The sequence below is a fragment of the Poecilia reticulata genome, linkage group LG2, assembly GCF_000633615.1.
Source record: "Poecilia reticulata strain Guanapo linkage group LG2, Guppy_female_1.0+MT, whole genome shotgun sequence".
NCBI lineage: Eukaryota > Metazoa > Chordata > Actinopteri > Cyprinodontiformes > Poeciliidae > Poecilia > Poecilia reticulata.
In genome coordinates, this window is record NC_024332.1 from 34,688,314 (window position 1) to 34,709,884 (window position 21,571).

The following is a 21,571-nucleotide window of genomic DNA, read 5'->3' on the forward strand; positions in this document are numbered from 1 at the left end:
TATATAAATTATAACTTGCTGAAAAGTTTGTAAATGAAAATGAAAATTAAAGATTTTTTAAATGAACTTTCTTAAATTGTGAATTATTTTATCCATCAAACAAATTGGATTTTTTAAAATAAAATTAGAAAAGTTGTTAAATAGTTGTGTATTTTTGTCTAAATACTTAAAGTATTTGGTGATCTAGTTATTTCACACTCAAAACGTCCCTCTGTTTAATCCCTTCCCTCTGAAATTTTTAGGTGAAGTTCCAAAAGGGGGCATGGCTGAGGCCGGCAGCATGCCAGCCTTCGATCGGCCACCTGTCATTGAAAGACTGCCCACTAACGTTGGCAAGAGGAAGAGCACTACACCTCAGAAATTTGTGGGTGGGTATTTCGTATGTAGGTCAGATATCAGCAGCTTGATTTGTGTGTGGTGCTTATTTTAGAGGAACTGTTTTATAAATGTCAACCTTTTTGCATTTCATTATCTGCTATCAACTTGCAGGACATTTTTTTTTTTTTTTTCACTTCAAGAGTAGTTGAAGTGACACATTAGACGTTTTTACTGTTGAAATACAAACATTAAAATTGGGATGTTAAATAGTTTTTTTAATTGTTGTTGTTTAAGTGCACACTCAGTTAAGCTTTTGTTTGTCAGAATTATTGCAATGTATTTAAATAAGTCTTATTCTTATTCAGCTAATTTCACTGTTGGTAAACAAGGTAGTAACAATATAATCTTAATATATACATATTTCTTTCCCTCCCAGTTTTTGTTTCGCATCATATCCTTATAACACACAGCAACTATGAGCCCTATCTATACGAGATGTTTTCTTTTTTCGTTTTCTTTTTATTTGCCCCACTATTAGAGGAAGAGATTGAGCAAGCTAGAGCAAGCAAAGGGCTCAAAGGCAAGGAAATGTTTTTCACTCTGTGGTTAGATACACCTGTAACTTATAACATTGTTCTTATCAAGTGAAAACAGCTTACCGCATCCCTGTTCTGGAGGGGTTAAACAGTGCAATAGAAGAAGGATGGGGCTTTCCACCCCATTAGACGACAACATATAGCACAAAATGTGAAAAACAAGAGGTGAAATAGCAGCATAACGCAGGTTCGATGGTCTAGAAAGGAAATATAAAACCATACTCAGATTTTTTCTAACTGTTTGGCTTTCCAGATTGTCATTTATGGGAAAGCTTTCCCTTAATTTATGTGTTTTTCTTCTGCATGTGTCAGTTATTGTTAAAGTTAATTTTAAATTATGTATTTATTTGCAGGAGAAAAGCTTCGCTACAGCTACCCTGATATAGGCTATCATGAGATGCGCTTGAAATATGAAAATCATCCTGAATTGATACCATCCCACATGATGGACCAGGCTATCAACAATGCCATGACGTACTTGGGATCAGACACCCTCCGTCCAATACTCCACCATCCAGGTCCATCTGTATCTATGGCTGAGGTTGTTCCCATTGTCAATCCCCTTTATCACCATGTTCTACCATTTAGCCAGCAACCAGAGCGTCCAGGAAACTGCGAAACACTTCCACCACATCCACCCCAATCCCAAGAGTTCCCCAGCCACCCAACTTCGAATGGCCCTACTTCCTTAACTCGGCAGAACAAGCAACCTCAGGCATCACAGGAGGAATCAGCAAGCAACAGCGGCGTTGACTCGGCTGACTCGGCTCGAAGCAGCCCTCAGGAAAGGCAGGGGTACCTGAACACCAGCGCACCTGCAGGCCTCAGGTCACGAGCCAGTCCAGCTGTGGGCTCTGGTGAGCGAGTTATTGATGCGTCACCCAGGAGTGGGACAGGAGTGGGAGCAGGGATGATGCGTGTGGTAACAGAGCGGCCAGTGGGCCATGAAGGGGTGCGGGTGTTCGCTCGAGACGGCCACGAGCTGCGAGCCTTTCAGTGTGAGCACTGTCGACTGCTCTTTCTGGACCACGTCATGTACACCATCCACATGGGTTGCCACGGTTACAGGGATCCCCTGGAGTGCAACATCTGTGGTCACCGAAGCAAAGACCGCTACGAGTTCTCTTCGCACATAGTTCGAGGGGAGCACACTTTCCATTAAAAGGGACAAAACGGAAGCAAGCGGGAAGCCTTGGGAATAAGACGAGCATTAACCTGCTATCCATCCCTTCCCTGTGAAAGTGCATATAACAGTGGCACTGTAGGCAAGTGTAGCACAATCAAAGACTACTTTTTAAGCTACTGGTTGTAAATTGGAGCTGTTGAACAATCACATGAAGGTATGGGCCAAAGACATATTTTGTACTTATTTAAGTAACTTAGAACAAAGAAGTTTTTTTTTGTTTTTTTTTCCTCTTTTCTAACCAATGAATTGTTTATGAGAGCAGCTGCCAGCTTTTAGCCGGTTTTTCATTTTAATTTTACATGGAATTATCTTTCTTGGAGCTTTTGAGTTTTAAACTTTGTTCGGCTGCAACATAGTCATGTACCGTGAAGGCTCAATTAAATGTAAGAGAAAACGGAAAGTAGCTTAGAACAATCTCACCAGTGCATTACTGAATTGACTGTTGAAATTGAGGATGAACAAAAAGATAAAGGTGTAATTTAATTAAATTAAGATGAGAGGAGACATGTCAGTTCCACTGGCAACACAGTGGCCACACAATGTCAAACTAGTTTTACAATCGAATGCGTTTTAGAAGTGAAAATGTAATGTTTTCTAAATTATACTACAGATTTCAAAAGGATATTCTATTATACATGTACATCAGTGTCAATCTGAATTAATCCATGGATCCTTTGGTAACTGGATGTGCTTCTTAACGACAAAAACCAACAAACAAGTGCAATTTTTTTGATTCAAAATATATTAAAATGAGAGTTATTATTATTATTGTTATTATTACTATTTTACATGGTTTAAAATAGATAGGAAGAAATTTAGTTGACCTTTAAAATAAAAGCTTGACTAAATTGTTGATATTCCTGTGGAGGCACCATATTTTTAATCGTCCTATTGGGAGGTCCTGTTCTTCTTTACACACCAATACCAAGTTTTTATTTCAGTTTAAACCTTTATGACAAACAGCTTGTATTTCAATTCAATACTTTGCATTTTAAAACATTTTTTTTTTTTTTTTTTTTTTACAATATTGGTTTTTGATGTGCAAATCCAATTGTCAAGGAATTCATGGTCTTGTTCCAAGACAGGGTGCCTTGGAACAAGTTTACTGTTTAGACTTTACATCAATGTCTAAACATTTGACACCAGATATTTTAAGATCAAATTAAACTTAATATCAAATGTTTTATATGAATGTAACATGGCTTACTAATAAGCACATTACAGTTTATTGCATGCAGGGAAATTACTTTTGAACATGCTAGTAAATTAAATGCAAAGGCCACTTACCTATTTGCTCGTAAGACAGGGATTTAAACCATTGGGCAACAAAGATACATTACAAAGATACAGACACCCTTTCTGATGTACCTCACTTTTTAATCATTTTGGATTTAAACATGAAACTATATGATTTAGTTTCCATAAAATGTGTATTTTTGTTGCATGGTAGTAGACACATGCATGTTGCACTGTTTGTCATTTTCGCGCATTATCACCATTGCAGAGAAACGGTTTACTGATGCTGGAGCTAAAGTGTTGCGCTGCGTTGGTTTTCGTCTGCGGTTTTATTAGGCCTATCTTTCCGTAATGGGGCTGCTCTTTTATCTTCTCCTCTTCAACCCTCATCTCACAAACAAGCAAGTACACACTAATGTATGTTAGTTTCCTTCACTTTGAATCTTGCTTTGCTCACTTGCTATATGCCATTACAATCATGTATGACCTTTAACAGCAAAGATCAAGAAAGGAGCAGTATGAGCTAGGGGATAAATGAACAGAGTGTGGTTTCCCTACGTACAATAGTACAAATCTAAAGGAACTTCCAAAAACTGCAGCATATCAACTTTTATACCCTTCATCAGCTAAGAAATATGTATTAAAATGATGTTAAGGCCAGTTACAAACTTTTTTACTGTAGTTCATTGAAGCACAGCAAATTTGGGTTAAAGAGCTGGTCGTTTCTTTGCTTCTCAACACTGAGCTCAGTACAGTAGACCATGGTCATGCACTTTATGTATGTCTAGGCAATGCTATTTTAATGCAGGCATAACAGAAAACAATGCAGTTTATTAGAACAATCATGGAGCAGCATAAAAAAGGCAAAACTTTGTGTGTTTTTCTGATATCTTATGAATATGCCTCTTTGTTGTTGTTTTTTTTATATATAAGAAGTTCTTCAAGATATAAGCATTATTTGTTTCACACAACTTTTTTTTTTTTAAACAATCCTGTAGGTTTCCTGGATTCATAAAATCAAAAGGCAGGTTATTTCTAATTTACATGTTGCCTCTTAGCATACTCATGGTAAGGTTTTGGTATTGGAAATTGTTTACACCTCGCAACTTTTATATTAAATCTTTTCATTATTTTGTCTATTTACCACTGTATATATTTAATTTCTGCAAATGTTTATGTTTTAGAAAGGGGTTAATCTGGAAAAAAAAAAACAACAAGCTTTTAATGTATTGCTAATTGCATTTTCTTTATGTTTTTTAAGCTCAATTTGTAGGTATAATACAACTCTACCTGTCTGTCTTATCCAAGCAGCCATATAAACAGAACAAAGAAAAAAGTCTTCTTTCACCCTCTGAGTACCTGAGGACTTTACTTGAAAATTCTAATCATTGCTAATGCTACATGTTGTGCTTTTTGTAAGTTTTGATGACGAGCCTAGTAAATGTCTATTTTTCTGCTGAAATGTTAATACAAATAGTTTTGTGAACTTTGTATGGTTTTGAAGTTTAACAAATGTTTACAAGATTGTACAAGGAGTGGTTCTGGGCGCATAATAATGATATTGGCTCTGAATATTGAAATTATTCAGGAACGTGTGCCGACTGATGAGTTTTCATATTGACAGACTTTCTAATGTAAGGGCTCTCAGGAATTAGAATAGGCCTTGTATTTTTTATGTAGTTTATTTATCGAGAAAGATGCACAGAGATTTCAGTTTCTCTGATGCCTCTTAACACTCAAAGTGGTGAAGGAAGTTGTTCAGCCCTGTATTTTCTTTCTATGCTCTTTTTTTATCCTCATTGTCTTTATTTTTACTTTACATCATTGACTATATGAAGACACACAGCTGTGAACATTGCAGTGTACATTTTAAGGCATGATTTCCCTTAATTAAAGAAATGGTTTTACTGCTTCACTTGTGTTGTGAATTTTGGAAAAGATTACATTGTCTGTTCTACAGTTCATAAAATTTCCTCTTTTGAAGTTAAAATGTACATTTTAAGCTACTTTTTTGCATTGAAAACAAAAGACAAAAAAACAGCATTTTGGGAAATGTGTATCTCCATAATTTCTGTAGATTTTTCTGAATGTAATTTTTTTTTTTTGGTGTTTTTTGGCCCAAACAGGAACTGAATATAAGCTGACCTTATATCCATTTTATATCATCCACTGGCTTTTGCAATGCACACCCAACATGAAGTTATTGTACTTCGCAACTGGTAAAGTATTTCCTGTATTTTGGATATTTGAGTAGAGTTCTGTTTGATGTCTACAGTTCAAAAAATGTCATGGTTTTGAGGAGAGGATGTAAATTATTTCAGAGATTGCACCTTAGTCTCGATCCCCATTTTCAATAACCTTATTTATTTTTTATTTCTATTTTATTTTTTGCATTCCATAAATAATATGCATACAACGGTCTGCACTTTAATAAAAAAAAATACTTTAAAATAATAATAATAATAATAATAATACATGTATAAATGCCTCCTCAAACATAAGATTTAACAAAATTAAGCCCTGATTACTTATGTATTCGCATATAACCTGAGTAAAATATGCTGTGACTGAAAAAAAAAATGCAAATAGGCCTTGATTCAGTTATCAGTACATCCATAAAGCAAAAAGAATATATCATTTCCCCTTCCTGTATACTTGCGCATAAGTCTGTAGCTTATTAATTGCTTGAATTTATTAACTACATATGCTCTTTATGAGTTTATAGAGCTTCATTCTGATTCATTTAGATATTTGCATTGCTTGGAGAATTACATTTAATAAAAACAACCTGAATACAGGTGCACAACGTTTTCAGATTGACACATAGGAGCCAAGGTTTTTCATGAAGATTATTATGAAGATTATGAGAAAACCTGGCAGAGATCTTCAGCAACAGAGTCCAGCAAGCACTTTGAAAAATTTACAGCTGATCACTAATTGTTTTGTCTGGCTCATCTGTAACATCTGACTGCCATCTTGTCAACTGATCATTATGCATGTTGCTTGTTTTTGGTATTTCCCAATGGACCCTTGCATCTAAACCGCATGGTTATAGCCATCTACTTAGAAGAACACCCAAAGTTTAGACCACCATAACCTTTGAGAACTTTATAGCTCATTTCATGGTAAACCAGCCAGTTTATCTGCCATGTTTATTTTGAAACAGTAGCATAGACAGAGTCAGCCGCTGATTAGATCCAAACCGTATGCTGAGTGTGTATACACACACACACACGCACACACACACACACACACGCAGTGCTACAAACCACAGACACATACAGAAGGAGGAAAACAGCTGCAACATTTGTCAAAATGCTTAAATACCATAAAAGACTAATTTATAAAATCTGTGGTCAGTGGACTCTTATAGGTTGTGACTATCAATATATCATATACAAGAAATATCTATGCATCTATAAATTGTTACTTAAGTAATTTTTGTGGTCTTGGGGGACTTCTCTGAGTTTGAGGGGCTTAGGTTTTTATCTATTTCTGCTACGTCTTGGGCTTGTTCTAATTTTAAGGCATTTCTATTCTGGTGGATTCATGTCATTAAACACTTGATACATTTGTCCTGTTACTAACCTGACTCATAGTTGGCAATAAAAAAGGAGTCAAGCTATAGTGCTAAATTGGGTGAGAGGTTTAAATCATGCCTGACCGACCCATAAAAAACATTTTTTACGAACCAGTCATTGCCCTTCAAAGTTAAGCTTATTTTTGTAGAAAGCAGTCTGCCTGTGATGTCTACCTAATAGATGTAATTTGTCATATCAATACTGATAAATGGACATTTAGAACATGTTGTGCTGATTGCCCAGAAACAAGAGAAATGAAGACAAATGGTCCAGAGGACGTCAAAGCGCTTCATGCTATATCCAGTCATTCACTTATTCACACACTAATTGTAGGAAGCTACATTGTGGCCATAGCTGCCCTGGGGTAGTCTGACAGAAGACAAACAAAAAAACAAAAAAAAAACGAACAAAACAACATGAATATATTAATTATGCAGTGACAATCTGAAAGTGACCTGATAGAGGAAATCGGATGTTAAAGTAGTTGCAAATGTTTCCATACAATCCATAAATGATCATTGGATCACATGCCTCAATTCAGTTTAATATTTTTCTCACTGAAAAGCAGCGAAATTATTGTTCAAATACATACAAATCTATTAAGAATATTTTGACATAAAAACAAAAAAACACAATAAATGGTTTAGTAGCTATATGACTTTTAAAGTTGCTAATGTCTCTGGTCATTTATTTAAAAAAATAATAACTTCTCAAAGTCCAGCAAGTCCGTCACCCCGTATCTGGTGCAGCATCAGAGGATTGCCTCAGTTTACAACATAATAACTGGTGTTTGTTCCTCCTCAGTCTTTGTCTATGAACAGGTGGGCGCCAGAGCCTGCTGATGTTTCTAAATGTCAGAGCTGTCTCCTTCACCCCCTTGCTTCTTTAATCTATGTGGTGCACACACACACACATACACACACTTGCACATATTCACCAAGCAAGAAACACACAAAATCAAAGCTGCCTGAAGGCGGTAGCAAAACCGAGAGGTGTAAAAGCCTAAGCAGACCCCAAACTGTATCGTTTTATCTTTAGATTCCACTATTTACCTGCCTGTCAGTAGATTGTTTGCTCCCATCTCGATCTTATCTCTGTTTGAGTCACTTTCGGAACAGGAGTGATGCACCTGCCTGTGCAAATAATTTTCAAACAACATTTTGTTTGTGGAGGAATCAAAGATGAAAATAACATTGGTGAATTAAAACAGTTATTTAAAAAAAAAAAAAAAAGCTTTAAACTTTGCTCAAGAAGACTTCAATACTTTTGCAAAACAATACATATTAAATAAAATACTTTAACACTGTCTTTTGGCTTTTATATTTGATGTTTCCTATTAGGTATGTCAATGAAAAATACAAAAATAGGAACCCAAACTACATCATAAAGAATCAGAATTTATTTTATTAAAAGAAAGTATAACGAAATGTATAAAATAGCAACTCTCAAGGCAAGTCAARTAACTGAATAAAATAATAATAAATTAGCATATCTCAATAAATATATATTTTTTWAAAATACAGTAGAAACACCGAAACAACTCAACCATTCCATCCTACTGAAGTATGCTGCAAAACATTAAACGTTTTAGCTGTTGACGTTCTGCCCAAACAATTTCAAAAATCACCAGGAACATAAAATTGGGAACATTATTAGAGATAAATAAATCCATGATGGTGATGGGAGCTTATAAGGCAGTCTTAGAAATCAGCAGTGCWAACAGCAGCAGCAGACTGGTGGTTAGACAATRCTTCCTCCCTTGGCTTCCACTGGTCATGCTATTGCTTTTTACAGCTCCTCTTAGTCAACAAAAGCCATGGAGGCAGCAAACGCCACTGGAAACTACCGACATCCACGCCTAGGCACTTAGACTAGTTTCAAACTCACACCTCTCGAGTGACCAACACTCTAGGAGCGTACAAAATGTAAACATAAGTCAAAGCCATTCTAGTGGCATTTAAGTACATTGAAAAAAAAAACTGTAGAAAGAGATGGAGAGATGGGCTTCATTCTTTACTCAACACAACCTTTACTCGGGATTTTAAGGTAACAAAGCAGCTCTGACTTCTTTTCTCTCTCTCTGTCTCTCTCTCTCCCTCTCTTTCTCTCTCTCTTTCATTGCGCAGTGTGAATCCTATGCAGGGTTGCACAACTGCCTGATGATGAGTCCCATTCCTGTTTTTCCTGCCAGGTGGATGTTTGGGCAGGCCTTAAACCTGCACTCACACCAGTGAAGACATGTACGGAAATGCACACACACAAAATAACAGCTCACGATCCTAGTTAGTTTCTGTTACACACCCATATTTTAAGAAGTTAACAAAGCTAGTTTGAGCATGGTAGAAAATGATATCTTGTGAAGTAGGTTTTTGCATTGGTTGTAATGTGAGTAACTGGGAAAACATGCATGATGATTGCTCTAAGATACGAGCCACAACCCCTAGAGGTAAGACAATATAGTTAGAGCAGATGGATTGAGCTTATTATTGTGCTTTTTGTGATTGTTTTCTCATGCAAATTAGCAGAATGAATATAACATAATGCTAAATAAATATACTCTCGCAGAAGAGTAAAAATCAAACGCCCAAGTTTGAATTTCTGAGGCCAACATTTTTACACCTTGTGCAGGCAGCACATTACTGAGACTTGGTGTCTTGGTGCAAAGGTTTATGGGTAATGGTGGGCTGGTTTGTGGTCAAAGACCGAGGTCTATATGTTATGTGGGGAGGAAGGGAACTTCCACTTTTTTACCCGCTTTGTGCAGTCAAGTCTGGTGACGAGGGTTGTGAGGTGCAAAAACAAAATTGACTACTTGAAAGAGGCTTTTCAGACAACTAAATAAAGTAAGAGGTACATTTTTTTGCAGGCATGCTTTACTGTGTGAGAGGCAGACAAAAAGCAGAATGGGTAAAAACAAGGAGCACAGGCAGGAAGGAAGAGTTTGCAAAGTTAGCACAGAAAACATTGCAGACCTTGCACTGTTTGCTTCTTGGGAAGTCAGACTGAGAGAGTGGGAAAGACATAGTGAGAAACAACAACAGAGAAACTGAGACAAAGAGGGATGAATCTGCATCTGACACAGGAAGATAGAAAATGTGACAGAAAGAGAGAAAGCTGGGGTTTATGTAGCAGCGCACACCTGCGGATCAGCCCGAACAGAGAGAAAACACACATTGGGATAGAAGATAAGGTATGAGGGCTGTCATGCAGCAGGCAGCCACAGGTTCACTGCAGGAGACTGGGATGTGAGGATTACAAACACTTGGTGGTTTGACATAAATGGATACACAGCTGCTAAGAGCTGAACTGAAAACAGGAAATAAATGTGAAGACAAAACTTGTATTTTTTCACGCAAGAATAAAAGAGAAGGAAGTGTCATCAGTTCAGGGCTAAATCCAGTCTCATCTGAATGTCAGACAACAGACAGAGAAGCACATGTAACCACTGAAATGTCCAAGAATAAATAAGCCTGGACAGTTTTTTTTTTTTAACCATTTTCAATTTGACTGTGATGAAGCTGCTTTTTTTTCCGCTACACAGTGCAGAAGCAGTTTGCTGGGGGTGGGACCTAAAAGGGGTCAGCAGAAAGAGTCAGGTTCAAAATTATCAAGAAATTACAAGAAATTTAAAGGGCACCTTCACATACTGTAAACCATTAAGTGGAAAAACAAAGAAATGTCAGTTTTGAGGTTGCTCCATTTGACGTGGCTTGGGAGACGTGGTGCTGCACTCTCTGTATGTCTCTGCTCATTGTCATCAATCAGGTACAAGCACTGACTGAATTGAGCTGAGTCCCAGGAGTGAGTAAATTTTCTACCAGCATGACTGAGTGGTGACACTCAAAATGAAATCTGGTGTTGAATAATAGGCACTTTCTTGTTCTACTTTGTAGCTAACTTGTAAGGTATCAACACAGAGGATCACACACAGGGTTGTGTGTTGACATGGTACTGAGGAATTGCCAGAAGCTGCCAGAAAACTGGAGATGTTTGGCTTTTTTGTTCTTCTCAGAACACAATAGTGACAAGGCTGGTTACTCAGACTGAAATATTGCCATTTGACACTTTCTTATCTTCCCACTACAAGATGTCGGTTACAAAAACGTATGTTCTTTACATATAAACAAAGTACACTGAAAAGGTTTTCAGACCTCTTGAACCTTTTAAAAATGTCTCATGTCGCAACCACAGACTTTTTACTGGGATCCTATGTGATATACCAACACAAAGTATATCTTAACTGTGAAATGTGAGGAAAATGATACGGTATTCTGTAGCATACAAAGAGTGTTTATCTCTAATTACTCTGATAAAATGTAGTCCAATATTATGTCTTTAAAAGTCTCCTAAGTGCTAAATGGAGACAATCTGTGTGTAATTTAATCTTTGTTTAAACACAGTTCTTTCATGGCAGCATCAGATGTGTGTTAGAGAACATCCATCCAATTCAATCATTATCCTTGCAAGATTGATGCTGTGGTGGGGGGAGGGCGAGGGCACATGTCCAGCAGTCATTGGACGAGAGGCAGGGTTGTCAGAGGACATTAAGTGCCAAAAATTATGGAGTCCAAGGGACACACCAAACAGGTGAAGAATTAAACTGTGGGAAAAGCAGGGTTAGGTTTTAAAACAATATCTTAAGGAGAACTGCAATCAGAGAAGCCACTGCCGAAAGAAATCCATCAGACATTTGATTGAGAGTTTGTCCTAAGTCATGCTAAGGACAGAGGACACAGGTCAAAGATGTTGATACATTCTGATACAGGCATGTGTGCTGGAAAATTAAACTTTGCCATCAACACACTATTTCATAAAGTATAATAGAGGTCACTGMTGTGTCGTGGGGATAGATTTCCTGACCAGACATACAAGTTAGTCAGAGTTAACAAAACAGATGAGTGAAAAGTCATATAGGAAATCCTAAAAGAAAACCTGTCAGAGTCTGGAGCAAAGGTTTGCCTTCCAGCAAGCTAACTCCTTAAACATACAGCCAGAGCAACATAAAATGGTCTAGATCAACGCATATTTCTAAGAAAATGCACTGCTGACTGACCAGGCAGAATGGTCCGGTTGAAACACAACGAGCTAAACACTTCAGTGAAAAGCTTGAAGAGATGAACTGATGCAGCTGTAATAACAGCAAAATATGGTGAAAAAAGCTTTAACTGACTTAATTAGGCTGAAAGAACACGCACGTCTTACTGTTTAAATTATCATTTGAATGTCTATCTACCAATATCCTGTTTCATAATTATGAAGGACTTTTTTTTATAACATGTAATAAACTAACAGGAAGATCTGTAGATGTAGCAAGTGACAGATAAATGTTTTCAGATGTTTATAAATACAAAAACTATTTAAAAATATTTAAATAAAATTGCTCCATTGAAGCAGTTACTGCTTCAAAGTACTCTATGGTCATTCAATGGGGACGCTCTGCTTACGTTCTGCTGTTTTGTTTTTTTACTTACTTGAAGGACTTTTTAGGAGCTCAGGAAAATGGCAAAAATGAAATCCAGAAAGAAACTGTTACTGTAAGTACTTCTGCCATGCTTCTTACCTTTAGGTTTGTTTTTTCTTGTTCTTTTTTAAATGTCAGCGCTTTTGTTGTGGTTGCAGACTCTTAGGTCAAGAGGAGAGTGAAGGAAACGGAAAAATTGACACACTGTGAAGCAGCGCTTAAGCATTTTAAATGAGAGAAAAAACTGAAATGAAACAAAATGAAAGGGCTGTACCACTCAAAATGTGCAAAACTAACACTAAAGAATTTCAAATTAAAGGCTCGCTTTTCTCAGACTAATTACACTTTAAGATTTATGAAAGTCAATTTGTATGGTCTTTTTGCCAGACTATTGTTATGCTAATTATTTCTTCCTTTGGTAGAAAACAACCAATATTCACATAAAAACACATTCTCACATATCTCTATGTCTTGTTTTGTGAAATTATCAAATACTTGTTCCTTTGTTTTCAAGATTGTTCAGATGTTTTCTCCTCCTGCCATCTAGTGGTGACTTACTGATATATGTTTTTTTTTTTTTTTCCCATGTGCAACCTACTTTTTTTTTTGTTAGAAGCTTTCACTCTGGCAACTATAGCACATTATTTGGAATTATGAATTGCAATGAGTTAATGGTACCTTTAAATAGGGGTAAAAACGTTGTTTTTCACAACATAAGTTGTTAACTAACAACTCAACCTGAAAAAAGTGAGGATTAAATATTATAGAAATAAAATTATTATGTAAATAATTTAACAGAAACAATAATGATAACAAAAAAAAACGACTAGAAAAATCTCCATATTCATATTTCCAGCAGACAGTTGAGAAATATGAATAATTTAATTGCTTTTGCCAAGATTCTCAGATGTAAGTCATAGTCACAAACCTGGAATAAATAAAACACGTTTTTGTGTAAATTGTTGGATGAAACAATTACCTGAAAATAACGTTGCTCGTGCTCACAAAATAATTGATGGATGTTGAGTTTTAAATGTTATGCTACAGCTTTGGGAAAGGTAACTTTTGTTTTCAAGAACAAACAGAGATGCATGTTTTATTGTTTTCCACCATTTCTGCTGACAGACAAGAACTGGTCTGAGATTTACAGAATAACAAATTGTGACTGGACACGCAAGACCTTTTGGAAAAGGTTTCTGTATTGATATGTAATTCTTTTTACTGAGGTACCTTGACAATATTAATTCCTTAGAGTGAAAATAGTTTTTGTTATTTTTTTCTCGTTATATAATAATTTCATTTTATGTTATTTTTATATTGTTTTTTCTGTAAAAACTTAGTATCCCAAACCCCATTCCACACCAGTTGGTGGTGGTAACGCACCAAAACATTGCTTGCTAACCGCCTTTAAAACACAAGAAGAAGAAGATTCTCAGAGGACTTGTAAAGATGAGACGCTACGTGGAGGAGACGGGAAGTGAACTTTGAATTTGACCAGAAACACCTGCGTCAGCTTCAGCCTCAGACTCACAGAAACACAATGACGCTCACTGGTATCTGGAAAACACCACTGGTAAAATACACATTATTATTTTAAATGGTTAATAGATGCAAATGTCCTGATAGATTATATTACCAAACATGCAGTTTAAAAAAAAAAAAAAAATCTGAATATTGATTTGGAGCTTGTTTTTGCTTAAAAGGACATCAAAGAAATTTTGCTAAGAAAATTGCTGGAACTGATTTGTTTTGCTTGTTTTATTCAAGCCATATTTCTATTTAAAATCATTGAAATGCTTAATTTCTTGAAATTCACGAGACAAGTGTTAAGCTATGAGCTGTGTTTTTTTTTAATGATTTAACAAAAAAAAAAAAAAAATGAAATTCTCTTGTTCATTCTGGTAGATAAGGGATCTGATAGCTGTGACCCCATATGCCCTTCTCATTTTGATCAGAAATAGTTAAAAATGAAAAAAAAAAAGACGTTTCAGTGGCTTTCTTATTTCTTATAAAGCTAGATATTAGACTCTCCTCAATCAAAGACCTCTGATGTAACAGACTATGAGGTTTACTTCTCCTTTTTTAAATATGAAATGTTCAATTCAGTTGAATGCATCAATTCACTTTTGAAATATTTTTTTATTATATCTCTATATGGCTTCTTCAATTGAGTAGTGCTGTTAACTAAATATACATTTTTTTTTTTTGAAATTTGTCTAATAGTACACCCATAGTGCATGATTTTAAAATAACAATTTTAACATTTCTGGCACAAAAAACATTGCTTTCCCTTAAAAAAAAAAAATCCCAAAATGATATTCTACTCTAAAACATCTTAATTAGATGCATGTTTTTTTTTTTTTTTTTTTTAAAAAGCACTTTATGTTGTCTTAACTGTACAGGTCACGGAGACAAAACACGCATTTTATGTTTTAGTTGAAAACCCATTTAAATAACTCAACTTAGATGAGGCATCACAAAAACGTTGATAGATAAGATTTATGCTCAATGAAGCAATTTTAAGAATCGCCTTTAGATGGCAGCATTGTAAAGAAAACTGCTGTTGCTGCAGAAGCCTCAGTTTAACGTAGCACTCTTAAATCAGGAAAAAAGTTCTCTCTCCACTTCATCTTTAGCTTTAACCTGACAAAGCTGGCCCCAGTTGAACTTTTGACCACCTATTATCTGCAAAGAGTGAATGAATTTCCAACTTCAAAAGGCTGACAATTATTCACCTTTTTGAAGAGCATGTTCAATAGTAATAGTGGTGCAGCATATAGATATGGTTTGATATGAACTCAAGAACATACGTTGTTCAGTTCCATCAGAGAAAGGAACTGAACAGCTGCATCAGGGGATCCCACTGTATTACAGGTGTTGACTCTGTGCGACTGAAGTCACTTCAGTGAACAAAGAAACATCTGAGCTTTAGCCCCTGCAGTGCAGTATAAGAAATGTGAAAGAGGAAAGATTCTGCACCACCCTCGCTGTTCTGGTGGTTTGGGGATTTTGAGTAATTCCATCACCACTCAGAGCCGAATTAGCCCGCTTCACTCAGTGGACAGAGTGCATTCGTCAGCAAACTCTGCAGTGAGATGCGACTCAATGGCAGTCAACATTTCCCCTAATGGGAAACAATTACACACTCAGTGGATTCTTCAGTGACTTCTGATGAGACTCATTCATGGAGGAAATGGCCACGTAATCATGTGTGTGTAATGCGCTAACGCTGCTGATTGCTCACTGAGTCAAGCTCATGTGGGCCCAGTCGGGGCTTCAGTTGCCTCTTTAGCCACTATACGAGTCTGGTGACAGAAAATATGTGGAGTGTGGAGGCTTTGAGGATAAAACATGCATAATCTGAGCAATATCATTCATGCTAACTTCTTTCTTTTTCATTTAAATGGCTGCACATAAGTCCCCCATAAAGAAAAATAATCTCCTACGCAAGCTCTTTTTCAGGAGTTGTGACAGCAGGCAAGTTTAGAAAGGAAACAGGCAATTTTTAGGATTTATGTCTATTTGGATTACTTATATAAATGTCTCAGAATTTGTATACCATGCAACTACTTTAATTTTACTTTTAGGTTTTGTGTTGTGATCACACAGAGATGGTAAGGGTGAGTTTAGTACTCCTGAAACTTGGATTTACTTGAATACAATTTGAGTTCAGATCAGTAATAATAAGTCCTGGCACTCCTCTTAGTGTCATACGAATAAGAAAGAAACCTGGGTGATATTTTATAGTAGTCTAATAGTTTTACTGTGCACAAATTACAAGGAACAGAAAAAAAACTCAGTTCTAAACGAATCTACATGAGTAACACTCAAACTGCCATAGTCACTTTTAATTATTATGGTCTGTAAAATGTATTGCAGTATTAGACCAACCCTCAATAAGCCCAGGGCACTTCAACAATACAATCTATGCTTATCTGACAAAAGTAGTGTCTGTCTGCATGTCGTTCTGTCATCAGTTGACTTGGTAACAACATCAACTCGAGTTGACTTGGATGTTTGAGCCTTCAACTTGTTTTCATGGTTGTGTCACAACTCTTGTTTGGGTTTTTGACTTTTAGTTTGGTTGTTTCTTGTGGGTAATTTATTCAAGTTTAATTGTTGTGTTCCCCTTCCTAAATATTTATTTCCTTTAGCTTTTTCCTACAATGATCTATTGTATATTTACTTCAGTTCAGCTCTTGCCATTTTCTGCAGTTCCCTGTATTAATTATTGCTTGAAATGTCTGGCCATACAGGTGTATTTCTTTGTATTTTGTTTCTTATTCTTGCATCTTTTTTGTTTACCTTTCTTGGTTTATCACTATATTTCTATATTTATCTATATAGAAATATAGATGATATTTATATTTATCACTGTATATTTTCTCTCGTTACTGCCTCCTGGTTCTCTCACCAGTAATTTTCTCTCACACCATCCTTCCATTATGCCTCATCATCCCCATGTATATCACATGATCTACCATTTATGTAAGCTCTTGAACTTTTATTCTTCAGCACCTAATTTACATCTACAGTAGTTATTTGCTCTGGTCCCTATCCTGTTTTTTCTGTCCCTGACTTTTGTAGGTTTTGTACTTTCTCATACATGCCTCTCATTAGTTGCATTGACTCCGTCTCTTCGCCAGGATGTGCCAGAAATATTTGTCCACATTCATGTAGTGCAGTGTAGCTGTATGTACACTGAACATGTGGGTTAACACTTATACACCATCAGCAGTGCTTCCACAGGAAAACTACTAGTTTTGAATGTTGCATCGTGCTTTTAAACCCCTAGCCTGATGAAACATTTACCACTATCAACCACTGCGCTACAAACAGAGCAGCTTGATGTGTGGTTAACCACTTAAAGCCCTTCACACTCCTTCCAAATTACCTACGTAATTGTGAGTCTAAATATTTTTTGTTCTTTTGTTTTCTGACCAACCCTCCCGACCCCACTAAGGGACAAGGGTGTAAGAAAATGGATGGATGGATGGATGGATGGATGGATGGATGGATGGATGGATGGATGGATTTTTGATCTTTCTTTATCAAGCCCATACACTTTAATCGAGGTGGAGCATTAGCATTGGAATGTGTTTATTTTGTGTTACAAAATTTATCTTTGCATTTTTTTCAAATAAAATGCAAAGATGACATCTTTAGTTTATACGGTTCGTTTTCACCTAAAATAATATGACGGCTCAAATCAACTGTATGTCATAACCTTCCGTTGTTTACAAAGCAAAAATAAACTGAGGCCATTAGAATCATCCTTATTGTTCAAGTTATATGCACAAACAAGGATTTTTACCTTGGCTTCTAGCACTCAAGAAATTAAATCTAAATAACTGTATAGGGAATAAAATAAAGAAAAATGAATAGTATGTAGTATGTGCATGTATTTGCAGCCATATTTTTATATAAAGAAAAGGGGAAGAAAGTGATTGTTGTGACAGTGCAAATGTGCTTATTTTGTTTCACAGTAGAGTAGCTGACTACTCTGGACGTTGGGTGTTCGCTGTGGTCAACAAGCCTGAGGAAAGCAACTTTCTCTGTGGCGGCTGTTTTTTTTTTTGTTTTTTTTTTTTTCAAAATAGCACTCTGTAGCTATGAAGGTAAAAATTTAAACAGTTGGTGTGGAGTCTGCAGAGACATTAGCAGACTCCACATTAGACTAACTCTGTGCATGTACAAACCCTTGAAGGAGGGAAAGTCAGCCTGATGGTTCTCTCTGAAGACCCAATTTTGTGTTGCGATCTGGCCCTTGTTCTGTTTTGTGGATGAGTTAAACCACACAGATTGGACAAAAAAATACACAGTTAAATTAATATAAAACACTTTACATGCAGCCTGTCACAGTTTTGGTGAGACTGGCACGATGCATTTTTATTCCTATTTTTATATGAAGCATTGGAATCAATTTCTGCCTACAAAAGATTTACAATTTATCGGAACATCTCACATTTGCAAAGCACAGTTGTTCAGAGTTCATCTCTTGTGTTTGAACAAAAAAAAAAAAAAACGTGTCCATTAACAATGAGTAATCATAAAGAGCAGCATGATGGTGGAGGTGGCTGCCGATTGAATTTTTATCAGTCAACATGTCAAATGATGCATCACTGCTGTTTATCTTGTGAGACTTGACAACAGCCTACAGCGTGAAATGTCAACTGGCATAATCAATGGCAATCTATGCTTGAAAAATTCTCATTATTTCTGTTTATCCTTCTGTTTATAAAAATGACAGTCGGTCCCATACCCACTTCTGATCCAGTGTGATTATCAATTCTTTAGGCACGTACACCAAGAAGTTAAGCATATGTACTGCAAATGAACTAAAATTAGTTCATTTGCTAACTGATTATTGGAAATAGCCTCCCTCGAACTGCATTAACATTCCAATGGAGAATGGAGAGAAATGTCTTAAACCTTCTGAGATTTTGTCTTCTAGCTATTTTATTCAACAGACAACTTTAGTGCTATCTATTCAACAAACTTTCTTTTTCTTTGAGAAAACTAGTGCAACAGTTTTCTCAAAGAAAAATGCCTCTCATTTTTCACCAAAGGCATCCCAGAACCAGAAGTTGCTTCTAAATTTCTTCCTCTTCTTATGTTATTTTTCCAAGAATATAAAAAAAAATAATTCTCCTTTTTGCCTCTGTTATTGCAGTAAGGAAGACAAAAGACATGCAAGGAGGCCCTGCTGTCCTGTAACACCTGCCACACGGTCCTTTGTATAGATTTGTGAAACAGCTGCCATTGTTTAAGTGTAATTGAGTTTGGAGGATTTGCTCCCACAATTCTTGCTTTGAACATTATTTTTATGTCCTGGAGTCCAATGATTGATTTAACTCGGTGTTTCTTATTTCTTGTACTGACACATTTCAACAGACCAAAATACCACTAGAAAACCTTAGCTATTTAGAAATTGAATCCAGAAAACGATAACTATAAAAATATACTGAAGTATTTCAGGTCCTTACTTTGGTATATGTAATTATAATATACAAGCAATAAAATTATAAAATGAATTAAACAAAGAAGTATGGTAGAAATAGTTGAATAAGCAATGTAGATAACCATGTCTTTGAGAAGATTATGAACTATAACCCAGCTTTACAAGATAGAGACTGCAGCTGGAATCGGTGCCTCAAGAGCCTTCACAAACAAGTGTATCCAGAATATTAATTAAAAATCATTGTGTTAAAGAAGGATTACATTATTTGTGGTACGCTGTACCACAAATAATGTTAAAAATGTTTGACCTATGCCGAGGAAAAAAGTACTAGACTGTTGCTCAAACTTGGCCCAAAGTCCTCTTTTGAACTCTATATTTTTGTAACTCATTTGGAAATGAAGGTCAAGGAATGAATTAAAGTTGCTTAAGGTTCACAGTCAGTGATTATATGGGAGTCTTGCCATCTGCTGATTGTTGGTCAACTTTGTTTCCACTAGTTTTAAGTCTGCACAAGATGCCCATTCCATTTTTCAGCAGCACAAACTCACACTGCTAAAAGTTCAAATACGGTACCTTCTTTAATCGCCATGGTACCACTGTGATTGCATGGTACCACTGTGATTGGCAAACAAACTTGTCAAACCTGAACCCCAAGAGGAGAATGAAAGACCCCAAACTCAAAAATGCAGACAAAGTCGGTTATTAAAGCAACTTAAGCTTCTTTCATCAACTCCATACCATGCTGCATTAATGCAGTAATTCATACAAAAGATCCCCAGCTAGTGCTGATTGTATGTGCAATGTATTCTTGTAGCCCAACATTTATGTGTTAAAAATTATTTTCTTTTTGGTCTGATGTAGGGTTTAAAATTCCATAAATTGAAAATACTGTTTCCTTTTTGTAATTACCCCTACCTACAACAACAACAATAACAACAACAACAAAAAAGGAAGCGATAACTGAGTGAGAAAGAAAACATAAGCTAATAAAAAGCCCACATCTGACTCGCATCATCATGGCAATTCTATCCCAAACTTCTTTTTTTTTCTCTACCACATGTAGCTGGGACAGTTTATCACACTGAAGGTTTATCTAAGTGTGCGGGAGGCGCGTTATGCTGCAKGGAGAGATTGCCTTTACTTGCACGGCTCCACCAGAGCAAAACAATGCGCCGCATGATAAAAAATTGCTTCATAACGCTCATATTGTGTGTCTGGCATCATTATGAGGCACAATAGCCTCTGGAGGGCCTGGCTTTTATTGGCGTGCTTCTTGCAGCAGCAAAGTCTCATCCATTAAACAAATCAGGGGGTTATGTATTAGATTAGCTGTACAGCGGGCGCTGGGGAACGGCGAGAACAACACATGAAACCGCCGTCTTATTCCTTCTCATAATCCCTGGAATAAAACACCTAATTGACAGCATTAGGTTGACACTGTCAGAGGGTAGCTCTTAAAGTGTAATGTATAATGCATAATGAAAATACACAGTGTTGCTAAATTGCATTTTTGGTATTAAAAATGATAAATGGCAGCCATTTGGGGCATATTTAGAGTGAAGCCTCTTCTCATAGCACACTGCCAGATCTAATTTTTCCATATTTCTTAATACATTTGTGGTGTCGGTAATATTAAAAGCTCGTTTCTGCGAAGGGATATTTAATAAAGCTTCTGTGTGATAGGAAGCCAATGTCAAACAGACCGACAGGAAGCAAGTTGGTGGTAGGTTGAATAGTCCACCTTCCTGCTCCCCTCCCACTGTGACGCTGGCTGGTTCCGTGACCTGGGTGAGAAGATACGGACTGCCCCCCACTGGAAAGGGGTCAATACTGCAGCAAAGGTTTAAGAAGTGCCTCTCACAGTTCAGTGCACTATTCATATTGCATCCAACAGCAGAGCATTTTGACTTTCCTCAAAGTGAAAACGGAATGTGACTGCAACCTGTTTCGCAAAAGTGTTGCTTTGCATTGGCAGATTTTTCTGATAGCAGAACAGAAAAGCGACGAATGAGATAAGGGATGTAGATGGGAGAATTGTGTAACTTTCTCTTTAAAGTACTCGGTGGTCTCTGGGGAGGAGTGACCTCATGACAGCTAGGAAATAAATGTTTATTGCATTAAAAGGAATTGGTGCTGATACTACATGCCATAAACGGAAAGTGAAATGGGAGTTGCTACGCTTCCTTCAGTCTAAGTATGGCTAAAGTGAATTTAAAATGAATACCAATATTA

General features: G+C 36.5%; 1 protein-coding gene across 3 annotated transcripts in view; it reads left to right on the plus strand.

Annotated features, from left to right (window-relative positions):
- Positions 1-5,251, plus strand: part of ikzf2 (IKAROS family zinc finger 2) — a 26,519-nt gene extending 21,268 nt beyond the window's left edge. For all 3 annotated transcript variants that reach the window (XM_008403855.2, XM_008403848.2, XM_008403845.2), the window contains exons 7-8: positions 243-368; positions 1,268-5,251. In XM_008403855.2, the coding sequence (XP_008402077.1) occupies positions 243-368; positions 1,268-2,076 (935 nt within the window). In that variant the 3' untranslated portion in view covers positions 2,077-5,251. The remainder of the gene's footprint in view (positions 1-242; positions 369-1,267) is intronic.
- The last annotated feature ends 16,320 nt before the right edge of the window (positions 5,252-21,571 follow it).